This window comes from Cupressus sempervirens, chromosome 10 (assembly GCF_028749045.1).
Source record: "Cupressus sempervirens isolate cs-2001-9-10 chromosome 10, ASM2874904v1, whole genome shotgun sequence".
NCBI classification, from domain to species: Eukaryota; Viridiplantae; Streptophyta; class Pinopsida; order Cupressales; family Cupressaceae; genus Cupressus; species Cupressus sempervirens.
The window spans coordinates 555,396,949-555,413,481 of NC_143127.1; the positions used below are offsets into that span (position 1 = coordinate 555,396,949).

A 16,533-nucleotide genomic window follows, 5' to 3' on the forward strand; every position below is an offset into this window, starting at 1 on the left:
TTAAAGCACATTATTTTTAATTAAATTAAACAGGATAAAATAAAATTGGAAGTATGATATCCGTAAAAGGACACTTAAATAGCAAAACACGGGATGTGCTTCTATATCTACATAAATTGTCATATCCTTGCTCCAAAGTGGACACAAGTATAAAGTAGCATTGGAATGATCATAACATAATTTCTCCAAAAAGAAAAGACATCTGACTAAAAAAATCATCACTACAAAACTTTCCCATAGTTTCTCAAGTACACGGGACGTGCTTCTACATAAACTGTCATATCCTTGCTCCAAAGTGGACACAAGTATAAAGTGGCATTGGAATGATCATAACATAATTTCCCAAAAAAAAAAGGCATCTGCCAAAAAAATCATCACTACAAAACTTTCCCATAGTTTCATAAATCAAAATGCCTGGTTAAACAGATACTGCAGCTGATAGAAAAGCCCTTCCAGACTGCCTGTTTGATAGAGGTCCATGGCATCCCAAGAGCTGATTCCAAAGAAAGATCAATACTAGACAGGTAAGCTAACATACAAATGAAGATAAAACTAATGCATAATTACATTTTGTTTTAAAACACTAAGGGAAATGTTATTTTAAAAAAAAAGGCCTCTAGTGCAGTAAGAAACTAGCTTTTTACACGCGCATTAATTATATACAAATAGCAGCAAATTTAATGGATTTCGTTCAATGTATACAGTATAATAGATAACACACAAACCTTTGCATTTACTCCATCATTAACAATGCGATTCTCTTCCTTCCACTTGAGGTAATCCACACGTGAAAACTTTGTGAAGCCCCTACAAAACGTTGCTCAAAGCAAGTATCAGATTTCAGAAGTTCTTTTCCACTCAGTCTGATGTATCTGGCCTTTTTGAGCCCGTCACACCCTATTGCCCCTTAATAAATAAAAAAAAAGGTGTGATATTTGTCAAAACGATGAGAAAAAATTAAGACAGCCTCACCATTTTCTGCTGACAATAATCTTTTGTCTCCCAGGAAACTTGAACTTAGCCCGACGCAAAGCTTCCTGTGCATGATTTCCATTGTTGTCTTTGCAGCGTACAGATAAGAGAACCTGCCCAATGGCTACTCTGGCACATGTTCCTTGAGGCTTTCCAAAGGCACCCCTCATTCCGGTCTGAAGCCTAGAACCAGAAAGAAAATAAAATTATGTATGAGAAGGAAAGTAAAAATAGCATTAGTGAAAAAATTCAAAATAAAATAAAATAAATCCAGGGGGCAAACCTATCAGCTCCAGCACACGAAAGCATCTTATTGATTCGTAACACGTGGAATGGATGAACCCTAACACGGAGATGAAAAGCATCCTTTCCAGCAGCCTTTGTCATGTATTTGTTGCAAGCAATTCGAGCAGCCTCAAGTGCTTCGCTGCTTACATTTTCCTTCTCCCAACTCACCAAATGAACACAGAATGGAAATTCATCAACACCTTTCCTTTTCATGCCAACATCATAAATCCTGATCTTTGGATCAGGCACACCACGGCAATACCGTGATTTGGGATATGGCTTGTTCTTTATTTGACGATAACATCTTGCAGGTCCTAGAGCAACCAATCAAAAACAATCAGAGCATGCAACACAATTTGAGACAAAATACAATCAAGCCATTTATACCCTCAAAAATGTCATAATAAATTTTAAGCTCACACTTGAACTAACCATTAAAAGATGATTGCATGTATGGACTATGTCTCAATGCATCCAGTGAAATATGGATAAATCCCAGTTTCCAGATCAATACAATTTTTCTAAGAGCTTGGCAAATTCCAACTAGCGAAAAAAAACAAGAACAATGCAGCAGAAAATTTTCAGGTATATTTAGGGGCTGCATAGTTAGAGAAACAACTCCGCATGTTAATCCTTGATGCCCAAAATGCTACCAACACCTTTGAGCTCCTGCCTATTTCACTTTGGGAACATTCCAATAAAACTGTCTCCAAGTTAATACTGAACAGGCTCAAAACTATCAGAAACAAACACAAAACAAGCACATACCAGGGTGGCAGATTCATTAAAGTATCATTTCTGTGATGGAAAATTTAACTACCAGTTTGCCAAAAAACCAGGATATTGCTCATGCAAGAAGCGACAAGTGTTCATGCAATAGACCTGAAGGCAATTTTGCAATCTACAGATTAAATCCTCCTTTTCGAAGGTGAAAGAGTGGTATCACTAGCAGCAGCAGGTAAATTTCAAAGAGCCTTAGTGCTCCAAGAAAATACTGGGTAGACTGGTGGTAAAGATATCAAACACAAGACGGCCAGGCAAAAATTAAAAAGTGGCCACATGCTAACTCTACGTGAAAGGAACAACAGAGCAACTGAATATTTTTGCCAGACAAACAAATACCAATGGAACAAAACAGCAGAACTGAATTTCATCCCTGGATATTGAATAGTTCTCCTTCCCCCTCAACACATGAAAGCTGCAAAAGCCAATGCCCTAAGGAAGTAGTGAGATGCATAGAGAAAATTGCACATAGCCTGAAGCCAATATAATGACCTCAAGTTGCAATCTCCAGATTAAATCCTCCTTTTTGAAGGTGGAGGAGCACTAACAATTACAGTAGGGAAATTTGAAAGAACATTTAGTGATCCAAAAGGAAATATTGGATAGACAGGCAGTAAAGATATTTAAACATGCTGGTAGAGATAAAAAAAGACAGCCATGCAGATATGAGAAAAGTGACCGCATACAAACACTAGATGATAAAGAATGGAACATCTAACAGTTTTGGCCACAGACATACTAATCCCAATAGGATAAAACATCATATAACCAAAATGCCATCCAAGGACTTGAAATGGTTATCCTGCCCCCTATACAAATGAAAAGCATTATGTTGCTCTGGATCAACTCATATTTATTTTCTACTATAAATATGCTCACTTGATTAAGTGTTTTGTTTAAATCATGCTAAATCTTTGGGTAACAGACAACTTAAGGGAGAATTACATTACAATACATCTTCAGATTGTGTGATTATTTTCACTACAAAGTTAACTAAATTACATGAAAGCGATAGACAGCTAGAAGAGAGATGTTCTGCAAGGCCCTTAACGAGAGCAAGCTTATACATTCAAATGTAATTGTAATTTTGTACCCTTTTTTTATTTTGTGTGCTAATATATACACACAATATAGCAGACCCAAGAAAAATACCAACATACCAAAACCCCATACTCATACCCAATCCCATACCAAAACCAGCAGTTTAACCGAACGGTTTGGGATTTTTAAAAAGTTTGCAAAGAAGAGTAGTGATGTATATGCAAAGTTATTTCGAATAATTAATTTTTTTATGGTTATTTACTCAAAGACAGTGGTCCCCAAGGCCACAATTTACCCACCCCTTATATAAGTATTTAATATGATAGAATAATTAACAATTTACATATGAAGTAATATAGTTCTGAAATTTGTTGGGCAGGTTGCATTAATCCAACACCAAACCTGAGTACTAAGGGTATTCAAATACCCCACTAGAAAGGCCCCATGAAAGCGCTACAACAGCAATGTGTATTTTCTGGTTCAATGTGTGAGTATGTCACCCAAGGCCGATATCACAAAGTTAAAAAAGACAATGAATTTATAATTACATAAGCAATACTAATAGTAATCGATTATAATATTGATCTGTCTCAGCTTCTTTCATATAGAGATGTATTTCAGAATCCTATGCTAGTTATATAAACAATGTAACACTGGCACTAGTGGACATCAGGACAGGTTTCTGGGATGCCGAGAAAAGGAGCTTCAATTTGGGGACAGTGAGAGAACAACGGAGGACAGCAGAGGAGGGGACCGGGGATGCTGTAATATACCATACATATAGTAATTTAAATCCTAATCATGAAATGATGTATAAGTTTACAACTGTATAAGAACTAATAATACCAAATACTTGAACACGGCAAAATAGCAGCATAGTAACATACCCAATAGAGAATACTTCGAACAAAATTGAAGATCAAACTACACATAACTAACAGAAAATCAAATTATCAGCAAATATAAGTTTATACTTACTAATATTATATGATATCAAAATACCATAAAGATGATTAAAATTACTAGCATTATATCAATAACAAGCCCAAAATTATATCTAGTGAAGGGAGGCCTCTAATCATCCCCCAAGGCAAACTCCTCATCACTAGAACTACTGTTTTCCTTGTGGTAAAGATTTGCCGAAGCAATGCCAACCAGCCCTACATCTATAGCTGATGCAATCTCACCCTATGTCACAAGGTTTGGCGAATATCAAGCTTGATATTCGGATATTGCCGAATCTGAAACTTGCCAAAAAAAATTGTTGTTCATTCGGCTGCCAAAAACGGACTTCCTCTTTAGAGTCAAATAAATTTAGAAACTACCGGCAGAGTTTGTAGGGTTTTGTCAAGCAGAAAAAATCTATAAAATCCAATGCAAATGAGCATAAGTTTGAGGAAATCCAATGCAAATCAGCATAAGTTTGAGGCTGCATTTTCTGAAACGTTCGTCCTAAGTTGAGGCGGAATTTTTCTTAACTCCTCTCCCGCGTCTTGCATTCCTCGCAGTTTTCCCTCTCTCGGCTCTGTCATGCCTGCCTGTGGTCGCCTGGGTCAACGCAACAATGCCTGTCTATGATATATTCTCTCGGCTCTGTTGTGCCTGCCTGGGTCAATGCGACAATGCCTGTCTGTGATATATTTATTTTTTGTGAATTCTATAGTTGTAACTTGTTTCGATTTGTATAGTTGTGAGTCATGACTTTGTAATAATATGGATTTTTATTTGTATAGTTGTAACTTTGTAATAATATGGTTACAGTTTAACTTTTCATATAGGTATTAATTTCATATTTAGTTTTTTTTTTTTTTTTTTAAGTTTTTACATATTATTTGTATATAGTTTTTTACTAATATAATTTGTATAAAAAAATTATTTCATTTTATATAGTTTTTGTAATCAATTTTTTTTTTAATTCTTTGTAATCTATTTTGTAATAGTGAATTCAATATTTGATTTATTTTTTAAAATTCACTTAAAATTGTGATATATTAATTTTTAATTGACATAGTTCGGAAAACTTTTAAAATATTAGAGTTTAGAGTCAATTAGATATATATTAATATGTTTACTTTATTTTGGTTTGTAAGTTTATAATTTTTATTATAATTTAATAACTAAATAGATATATTATATTATGTTTAATAAATGTATATTTCAATTTTTAAATAATATAATTATTAGTGTAAAAAGTTGGACTTTAACATGTTTATTTTTAAATTAACATTTTTAAATTATTTATTGAATTAATTTGTTTTAAAGTTTGAAATAATAATATATTATTTTGTTTTTAATTCTATGGATTGTAAATATGGCTCCCCACAAATCAACCTCGGAGGCGTGGAAACATGTGACTAAAATTGGTCCTAATAAAGCTCAATGTAACTTGTGTCCAAAAGTTATTACTGGAAGTTTAACAAGGGTCATGGATCACTTGCTTGCTATTACGGCAGGTAAAGGGGGAGGTGTTATTGCATGTCCAAGTGTGACCCAAGAGCTTAGGGCGATTTTAGAGAAAGAGCATTCGTCTTCTATTGCACAAAAGATGAAGAAGGCACAAAAGAAACAAAGAATCAAAGACGTCTCTAGATTAACATCAACTATACCGTCATCTTCATGTCTACCTCAGGTTGTAAAGGCAACAAAAGAGAGCAAAACTCTGAATAGCTTTTGGAAACCATGTGAGAAACAAGTAGTTGATGATTTACTGGCTGATTTATTCTATACTAGTGCAATTCCTTTCAATGTAGCTAGAAATCCACTTTATCGTGTTGTATTTCAAAACTCTGGAGAGTTTGGCAAAGGGTACATACCTCCTTCTAAGGCTTTGAGAGCAACTCTCTTAGAGAGGTCAAAAGAGAATGACTAATAAATTATTTGTGGGCAAAGCCTCTTGGAAGGCAATAGGGTGCACTATATTGAGTGATGGATGGTCGGATATCTGTCAAAGACCATTTAATAATGTTTTAGTGGCTTGTCCTGAAGGTGTTGTATTCTTGAAGGTTATTGACAATATGAATCATAAAAAAACTTTTGAATATATATTTCAAATATTAGAGGAAGCAATTCTTGAAGTAGGGGTTGCAAATGTGGTTCAAGTGGTTACTAATATTGCAGCAAATTGTGTGGGAGTTGGCAAGTTGATCATAGAGAAGTACCCAAAAATTTATTGGAGTCCATGTACAGCTCATTGTTTGGATTTGTTGATTCATGATTTGGCAAAATTCCCTTGGGTACATGAAGTCATTCATTGAGCAAGAGAAGTTGCAAATTTCATACAAAATCATCGTCTCACATTGAGCCTTTACAGGCAACATGCATCTAGAGAGTTGTTGAGACCTTGTGATACAAGATTTGCTTCATATTATATCAATTTGAGAAGAGTGGTTGAAGAGAAAGCAGCTTTAAGCTCTGTAATTTGTTCCAATGAGTGGGAAAATTCAACTCTCTCAAAAAGTAGTAAACGGGAAGATGATAGAGCCAATTGTTTAAAATAGTAGCTTTTGGGAAAGTGGGGCAAAGGTTTTAAATATATGCGGTCCAATTGTTGACGTGCTCCGCATGGTTGATGATGACACTCCTTGCCTTGGAATACTTTATGAAAGTATGGACCGTTGCAAGGAAGCTATTCAAAGAGTACTAAATAATGTGGAAACAGAGTACATAGAGATATGGGAGACTGCTGATTCAAGATGGAAAATGATGCACACTCCTTTACATGCAGCAGCTTGCTACTTGGAGCCCAAACTATTTCACATTGATAGACAAGGTGATGCTGAAATTATGGCCAAATTTTATGAAGCCATTAGTAGATTTCAACCAGATCCAACAATTGCATCTCTAATTAGAGAACAATGTTGGAAATACAGAAAAGCAGAAGTGATGTTTGGAATAGCAGCAGCCAAATATGATATGACACAAGATGAGGTACCTGGTTATAGATGGTGGATGAGCTATGGGGCAAAAACTCCTGAACTTCAGTGATTTGCCATTCAAATTTTGAGTCAAGGAGCAAGTTCATCAACTTGTGAGAGAAATTGGAGTTGCTTTGACCACATCCATTCCAAAAAGAGAAACAACTTGTTGTCTAGAAAGTTGAGATCTTGTCTATGTTCGCAGCAATTTAAAATTGCTTATGAACAAATCAACAAATGAGTCATCTTCACAACAACAGACTTTGGAAGACATAGCAGTACCAAACGCAGATGAGCCTAACTTTTTTGAGGAAGAATTGGGTAGTGATACTGATGATGATGCTACACCATCTGAGCCAGGTGCTCTTGATGACTTCGAGCTTTCTTGAAGCTATGAAGTCTTGACTTTTGATTGTACATTCACAACAAAAAAAATATCTTTGCTATTGTGATTTCACATTTTTCTTATGTTTTGTACTTAATAAATGTCTCATCAGGCTAATGACGTGAGATCTATTTAGCAATTTTCACTATTTTGATAATTGATAAGATATATTACATACATCTAGAAAATAATTAAAATTGTATAAATTTAGCAATTTTCACTATTTTGATAATTGATAAGATATATTACATACATCTAGAAAATAATTAAAATTGTATAAGGCAAATTTAATTCAAATTTTTCCCCAAATTTTCACTCTTTCCCAAACTTCATTCGAATTTTATAGTTGTCAAACTCGAATTCGAACCTTGTGACTTAGATCTCACCCTCATAAATCTGTAGTTGTTGTAATCTTGCTCCTCATCAATCCTCCATAATCTCCTGATTGAGGAATTCTTGGGCATTCCTCACATGTCTCAAGGGTGTATAGACATCCCAAATGAGTGATGGCAATGGTAGGGGTACTTAAGCCCACCAAGTCCACATCCCAAGGGGTGGTAGGGGTACTTAAGCCCACCAAGTCCACATCCCAAGGGGGTCCCCAACCTAGGTGTGTAAGGGTTTGGGGGCTTGGTGGGGGGTAGATGAGTCCCCATGTTACACTGTTTATATAAACACCCCATAGTAGTTGTATAGATGTATCCATAATACTATACACAATTAAATATGATGATTTATCATTAAGAGTGGCAGGGGATACAATTAAAATTTTGGGCAAATACACAAATAAATTGTACAATTGCAGTTTATACGAGACTGGTAATATGGATCCAGTTCAAAAAAAAAATCCTCTGCAAGATACAGCTAAAGTGAGCCCACAGAGAAGTCGCTGAGGCTGTTAAGACTACAAAGTACATTCGAATTTACTTGAGTATTGATAATATAGATGATAATAATAAAGATCTCAACCTCTCTAAAGTGGACTTGAGCTTGCAAGTAGACAGAGAATCAAAATCATCTAATACTCTGCATTCTTGCATCCTAAATAGCCAAAATGGTAAATGATATCTTACAAGTTAGCTTCTATAATAGCAGTATGATGAGACACATAATGCAGGCTTAAAAGTTTAAAACCCCATCCTTCCACCTTGTAAACCCTGTCCATTTAATATGGTAGAGAAGTTGGTCTTCGAGGAATCCAAAGTCCCAAAGAGAAAATGCACAAGGAAATTATGATAATAACAATCAAACCACTGTCAGATTCTGAAGTTTTTGAGAAGTTTAGTAGATATGGGCAATAAAATAACCCTCAATGAATTCAGTCCTCAAAAGTGCAGGGGATAAGACATCTATGATACCCAAGGAACTAGAAAGATGGCACTCAACACTAAGAACTAAACCATATCAGGTCTGACAAAAATCAAAAGCAACCATAAGAAGGGACAACTAGTGCATTTGTGCCAGTCGCTGAATTTTCTTGCTATCCTCAAAAACACCCTTTTTATACACAAAGATATTGACGTGCCACCTCAGATCCTTCTAAAAAGGTGTCGCTAACAAATACAGTGACCAACAAAAGCATGTAATTAATTCTAGATTCGATTTGATAAAGTATGGAAATGGTGACTCCTAAAGCCGCGGTGGCCATGAAATATTGCCTAAAGATACTGCAGCCCTGAGCTTTGAATCCCTTCTCAGCGATTTTCCATAGCTTATGCAAGGCTTATAGGATTTTACCATACAAGCAGAATTTATTTTACAAGTTAGCTTCTATAATAGCAGTATGATGAGACACATAATGCAGGCTCAAAAGTTTAAAACCCCGTCCTTCCACCTTGTAAACCCTGTCCATTTAATATGGTAGAGAAGTTGGTCTTCGAGGAATCCAAAGTCCCGAAGAGAAAATGCACAAGGAAATTATGATAATAACAATCAAACCACCGTCAGATTCTGAAGTTTTTGAGAAGTTTAGTAGACATGGGCAATAAAATAACCCTCAATGAATTCAGTCCTCAAAAGTGCAGGTGATAAGACATCTATGATACCCAAGGAACTAGAAAGATGGCACTCAACACTAAGAACTAAACCATATCAGGTCTGACAAAAATCAAAAGCAACCATAAGAAGGGACAACTAGTGCATTTGTGCCAGTCGCTGAATTTTCTTGCTATCCTCAAAAACACCCTTTTTTTACACAAAGATATTGACGTGCCACCTCAGATCCTTCTAAAAAGGTGTCGCTAACAAATACAGTGACCAACAAAAGCATTTAATTAATTCTAGATTCGATTTGATAAAGTATGGAAATGGTGACTCCTAAAGCCGCGGTGGCCATGAAATATTGCCTAAAGATACTGCAGCCCTGAGCTTTGAATCCCTTCTCAGCGATTTTCCATAGCTTATGCAAGGCTTATAGGATTTTACCATACAAGCAGAATTTATTTTACAAGTTAGATTCTATAATAGCAGTATGATGAGACACATAATGCAGGCTTAAAAGTTTAAAACCCCGTCCTTCCACCTTGTAAACCCTGTCCATTTAATATGGTAGAGAAGTTGGTCTTCGAGGAATCCAAAGTCCCGAAGAGAAAATGCACAAGGAAATTATGATAATAACAATCAAACCACCGTCAGATTCTTAAGTTTTTGAGAAGTTTAGTAGACATGGGCAATAAAATAACCCTCAATGAATTCAGTCCTCAAAAGTGCAGGGGATAAGACATCTATGATATCCAAGGAACTAGAAAGATGGCACTCAACACTAAGAACTAAACCATATCAGGTCCGACGAAAATCAAAAGCAACCATAAACCATAAGAAGGGACAACTAGTGCATTTGTGCCAGTCGCTGAATTTTCTTGCTATCCTCAAAAACACCCTTTTTATACACAAAGATATTGACGTGCCACCTCAGATCCTTCTAAAAAGGTGACTCTAACAAATACAGTGACCAACAAAAGCATGTAATTAATTCTAGATTCAATTTGATAAAGTATGGAGATGGTGACTCCTAAAGCCGCGGTGGCCATGAAATATTGCCTAAAGATACTGCAGCCCTGAGCTTTGAATCCTTTCTCAGCGATTTTCCATAGCTTATGCAAGGCTTATAGGGTTTTACTATACAAGCAGAATTTATTAAACTACCCTTAGCGGGTTGGGAAAAAAAACTCCTGACAAGCAAAATACTTTCAAAATCCAATAACAGAGAAGAGGAAATATAAACTTACTTCGACCCATGGCGGCACCAAATCTTAATCGCTCTGCGAACTGCCTTCCGTGTAGCAATTACGAGATGTACAAGCGTAGTAGGGTTTTTAGGGTTTCCGTTACTAGAATTATTACCATTATGATGCACGCGTGTGTTTATATTAAGAGTACGCACCGCTTGCTAGGTGGTTGCATCTGACCCGCAACCATTCTCTTTGGGCGGTGGTTTCTCGTATATGTCAAACATATGTGTAGGCTCATGGCATTCGTCATCGTTGTGGAATCCTTCTCATTCATTCAAACTATTTGTATGAGAAGGTGGTTTTGGTAGAGAAATTTATGAAATTAAGCTTTAGGGTATAATTTAATGAATATATGAGAAATATTGTTATTTATTTTCAATTTCTATTTTCTACTTAACAATTTTCTTTTTCTTTTTTCTAGTTTATTTCTATATTAATGTCAAAAATAGTTCTAATATCTATAATCGGGTATCTATGACATATGTTATGTGACTATTGTAATCACCTAAAAATGGTCATCTAGACTATTAGCCCCCTTTTCAACATTTTGGCTAAATTAATTTAATCACTTACCTAAGCCAAATTGCTAATAATCAATTTATTTGATTATAACCTATAATTTGACTATGCTATCTTAAGTTCATTATTTGATTAAAAGACCCCATTCTTCTAACCCACTTAAAGTGCACACATAAAGTCCTTTTTCTATTTTGCAATTAAAAGAAAAGGCTTTGTTTCTTTTGTCTTATATGACAAGTCAACTTATATTCTATTGGTTGATCTGTGTGTGCACATGGATCACTCCTATTTTCGAATTCCACCGTTGATCATTCACCATCTTCATCTTGATCTCCAGCATCCATACATCTTTAAAAGGGAGAGAGCTTTCCCCCTTAATCCATCCTCATTTTGAATATTGTTATGCTGCAGGTTTTCTAACAGGTTTCTTTGGAGCTTTGTGGAGAACTTCTATTTTTTGTCTACATTCTCTCATACCATAGCATTTTAGCTTAGATTCATGTTGCATGTTAGTTTAGCTTCTATTTTGCAATAATCTATCTCACATAGCTTAATATTTGGATTGTAACACTCTCATACATGTTTTAACATAGCTCCATTTTGCATCTCATTCTAACTTAATTTTCATTTGCATTGCATCCTTGAGGAACTCCTTGGGACATTTGCATTCTTGCATCTTATCTTTGGAATCTCCCATTGCATGGTTTACTAGCAAGAAAAGTATCTCTAAGGCTCATCTGAGAGCCCTTGAACTTGAAATACACTCTCTTGCACTCCGTGGATAGGGAGCTCTAAGCCGGCATCCAAGCATTTCGAACTCATGGAATCATTTGGATAGAATGGTTTAGAGTGTGACACATTTCTAGTGTACATTTTTGGCGCCCACCGTGGGGCTTGAATCAAGTTTCTAGCTCCATTTGCTTTTATTTTTCATCTCTGATTTTTTACAGCAGCATATTGGATCTAACCAAATGCTTTTGTAGAATTATCACTTTGGTTTTAAGGCCAACCCATAAGTAGATTGGTTTGAAGGCTAAAAACTTAGTTGGTTTAAAGATTTGATCATATCTTTTAAACCGCTTGGAGTTTCGTTCTGAAATATTTTTTACAAGTTGGATATGTGCTCAAAATGTTTTAGTCCAATTTTCAAAGCATTTTGACATGACTTTCGGGAGTTATGAGTTTTTCTTTATTTTTCATAAAAAGCCATTTCTGATCGCAAATCAGCGAATTATTCAAAAAAACTTACATTTTCAGAAATTTTTTTCAATTATAATGGGGATTCTTTCTTTGTGTTTTGAATTTTAAAGTTGTATTAAGGATCAAAAACTCGATTTGATAAATTTGGCCTATTTTGACAAAATCGATCTCTAGAGGGCAAATGAAGAGATTTTTTTAAATTTCTTGCATTTTTGGAAAGCTCTCTGATTTTTAACAGGGGTCTCTTCTTTTCATTTTTATTTTTGGATAGGAAATCATAGCAAACAAGTCCAATCTTGTTGACTAGGTCAAAATCGAAGAGTAAAAATGAGAGCATTTGTGATTAACTTGCACTTTCTTTGCATGCACTTGGTTGGAAGATAAACTGGATTTTTGAGGCAACTCACCACTTTTTATTGCAGATTTTTATGTTATTTCACACTAACTTTTTGTGCTAACAAGTTGTGATTACAGGTTGCCATCCTTATGAAAAAAAATTGAAACATTGCATAAAAAGAACGCATGTCAAAGCTTCAAATGCACAAGGGCTACTAACAATTGTTTGCAGGGCTGCCCAAAGCATAAAAACCCAAAAAATTTTGCTTTTTTTTTTTTCATGTGTGGCATTGACTAATTTTTCATTTTTCATAGGCACATAAAACTTGTGATTGGAGTCTTTTGGTAATAGGAGAGTATGCTCTTCACCCTTGTGGTGAATCAGAAATCTTGACTTGCCATTTGGTTTCAAAAGCAAGGGGTAACTAAATCTTCTTGGCGTGTTTGGGAGAAAATGATTGGAATAAGAGAGTATGCTCTTCACCCTTGTGGTGAACCAGAAATCTTGACTTCTAAAAGTTGATCCACTTTTTGTAGTTAGAATCCTTTAGAGGGCCTGCTCTCGGACAACCTGAGAGGAACGACCCAAGTGGGGACAAGCCGATTACCTGGCTCTTCCAACCCACTATAAACTCAAGGCTACCAAGGACACAAAACTTTGGTAGACATAGTATTTTTCTTTGCCTAGTGTGATCGCTTATGGGATTTCGACCATAGGGAGATCATTAGGCAAGAATGCTTAAGGTACTCTTGTGATCGCGAGATCGGTTACTCATCACAAGGTGAGGTGTCCCGTAATTGGGAGCAAGAGGAACACTATGAACGAAAGCCCTATCTAAACACCCTAAGTTAGTAACTACCCTTTTTAGCCGCTCAACTTCTTGGTGCAAGGATTGATCCTAGTGGACTACCCGGATCACCCCAAGATTTACACTCACCATATGTGTTCCCTTGGTTATGCTTATGGCATTTCCATGACAAATCCAATATCTCTTGTGGGCAACCACTTGGTGTGAGGTGAAGGAGCATCAAGCGTGGGCCAAGTTGTTGAGTAATGAGCCATGTCCTTTAGGTAGATATTTCTTGATGTGTTCTCGAATGTGCTAGACCTGAGAAATCTTTGGAACATACACATGATGATAGTTATACGGCTTTCTTTTAAGACCTCACATATGCTTGTATCATGCAAGGTTGCTTTGTCTCTTGCTTAATTGTTTGAAGACTACTCCATGTGTCACTATCTTGCTTGGAAAGAAATTGCTTTTGAACATCAAAATTGCTATGCTATCAACTATTGTCAAACTTTGTCAACCAAGTCAAAGCATGAAGTCTTAACATTTTTCTTGTGTTGCTTCCTAAGGGGAGTCTCATCATTTAACTTTGATTTGCTATGTCTCTAGTTCATGAACATGCTTAAAGTGAATTTTTGGTCTTAGTGCTCTTGGTCTTTTTGTCTTCATGGTCTATGTTTGCTTGCTAGTTATCCTTTTGCTGAAATGGTTTCCTTGATTTCTTGACTACACTCTTGGGTTGGAGAGTTGTTCACTTGTCACCCTGCTTGCTCTATCTATTTGGCTATTTGGGCATCTTGCCTAGCTATTGACTTGAGTCATTCATGTCGTAAGTTTATTGGACATATTTTTTGACAAGTTGCTTTAATCTCTCTCTACTATCTTGGCAAGTGAACACTCTACCTCCTATAGTTTCAACATCAAGTTATTTTCTAGACTATTTTATGCTTGGCTTTGCATCTAAAACTATGGGATCTAAACCTTGTGCTACCAAACTTCAACCGAATCTAGATGATCATGATATCCTCCATGTCACTAAAGAGTTTCAAGATCTATATGCACAATACAAAGAACTAGAAGAGAAAAATGATCTTTCTTACCTTCATCTCTCTAAGCGCATGACAGAAATGAAGTCTAAACTTGAGAAAAGGTTGGAGGAGAAGATTGCATCATTACATGAATCTTCTTTAAGGTCTTTACATGCATGTGAGTCACCTTCTTTGAGGTCATCCTCTTCTTCTAGGTCTACATACTCTACTTCAAGACATCAAATGTCTTCATCTTCTAGATCTAAAGACCTCTTTAGAGAACAAGCAAGTGATACCTCCTTTGAGCGTATGCCAAAATTTCATGATGGACCTATCTTTGACCAAGATAATAATGAAGACATGGATGCATTCTATTCACTTGAGAAACAACCAAAGGACTGTAGACATACTTCTAATAGAACTTTTGCTCCCTTAGAAGATTCTTATGATGACACATTGCAAAAACTTCTTGGCAATAAGATCATCCTGTTACCTAAGTCTAGCTCATATGGAAACCCATTCTTGGAAATATATTGTGCTTATCATCAACATAATGAGCATAGTACTTCAAATTGCATTGAGCTAAAATATAAAATCCAAGATCTTATTGATAATGGAATTATTGATACCTCTAATTATTCATGTGATGAGGATACTTCTCTTGAGCAAGATTACATTGATGAACCTATGTCTAGTAGCGGCTCTATTACATCTTCCACTTCTTCCAACACTCATGCACCTCCCAACACTTCAAAACTTTCCAAAATGCCTCTATCAAATAAAGAACCTAATGCTTTCCACATTGACTACATGTATCCTCAAGGGCTACCTCTAAAAGAAACTCAAGCTAACCTTCACTTGGCTAGAAACTTTTTCCATGCTACTAATCCTAAACATCCTCAACCTTCATGCACTACTATGCCTAATCCAAGCACTACTCCATTCACTCTTCATTCTCCCTTGTCCTTAGAAGTGGCTCCATGTCAAGAGGACTCTGAAAAAGAAAAAGCTATAAATGTCAAGAAAGATCAAGATCAAGCACCCATTCATCTCTTTCAAGATTTTTCCCCTCCATATCCTATATCTTGTCCACCCCCCAAGTATGATGAAGATACCACTTCCATTATCTCCCTTGAGCTTACTGAAAATTATGAGAAAAGTTCTCTTCATATGCTATCCAAAGCTACTTGTCAAGATCAAAGCATCCCCTCATGTTCTACTTCTCCACATCCACTTCAAAATTGTGCTCAAGCTTCAAGTGCTTCTATTAAAAATGTTGTTCCTATCAAAGGTACTCATGAGTCTATTGATGGCTTTGACCATGTTGCTCACTCTAAAGATGTTGATATCCCTTTCCACTATCCCTCTGCATCTTCTAAATCTATCCTTGGTCCATATCCATCTAAGCTAAAGCATTCAAACCTTCCATCCATATTGGGGCCTTATGTTCCTCCATCTCCTACATTCACTCCTAGCTCATTCCCTAGCTCTCCCATCATACCTCAAGATCAACAAAGACACTCATCCTTGATTACTTTTCACCCATCTATACATCTAAACCAGTCATATCATCCTTATTCATCCACAAATCCCAATTCCTTTGGAAGTGAGAATAAACATAAGAATCCATTGAAAAAGAAAGATCACTATGTCCCATCTAATTGACATGTGAATGCTAAGAAAGAGAATGCACAAAAGAGACCGCAAAGGTCCACTACTCAAAGAGCTAAACCAAAGAAAATATGGGTTCCTAAATCCATCATTATACAAATGCACTCTCAACCACCCAAAGAATGAGGAAAATCTAAAGCTATGTGGATTCCCAAGTCTCTTTTAAAAGACTTGAATATTGAAAATATTTCAAAGTTGACATTCAAGCTTCCAAAGGCTTCCATTCCATCTTCTTTGAAAACTCTTTCTAAAAATATTCCAAAGCCTTCCACTCCACTTTTTTCCAAATCTCTTCTACCACCTCATACATCTAAACCTCAAGCTACTTCATCCATGATTCCTCCATCATTCCAATACCCTTCAAGGTATGTGTCA

The 16,533-nt window shown here is 36.0% G+C and overlaps 1 protein-coding gene and 1 pseudogene across 1 annotated transcript; one reads left to right on the plus strand and one right to left on the minus strand.

The window, feature by feature from the left end:
* On the minus strand, window positions 1–10,720 carry LOC149535095 (large ribosomal subunit protein uL16). The gene is made up of 5 exons (XM_089807145.1): window positions 10,611–10,720; window positions 1,256–1,574; window positions 973–1,155; window positions 726–807; window positions 1–493 (listed from the first exon to the last, which is right to left on the minus strand). Exons 1-5 carry the CDS (start codon window positions 10,618–10,620, stop codon window positions 419–421), a joined length of 669 nt encoding a protein of 222 aa, XP_089663271.1. The 5' UTR covers window positions 10,621–10,720; the 3' UTR covers window positions 1–418.
* The window catches only part of LOC149535096 (uncharacterized), a 19,304-nt pseudogene continuing 13,389 nt past the window's right edge, over window positions 10,619–16,533 (plus strand).

Bases quoted from the DNA above. Each gene is read 5' to 3' on its own strand.
- LOC149535095 (XM_089807145.1), bottom strand. The intron at 808-972 runs GTGAGGCTGTCT...AACGTTTTGTAG, and splicing joins ATTATTGTCAGCAGAAAATG to GGGCTTCACAAAGTTTTCAC. The intron at 494-725 runs GTTTGTGTGTTA...CTTTGGAATCAG, and splicing joins ATGATGGAGTAAATGCAAAG to CTCTTGGGATGCCATGGACC.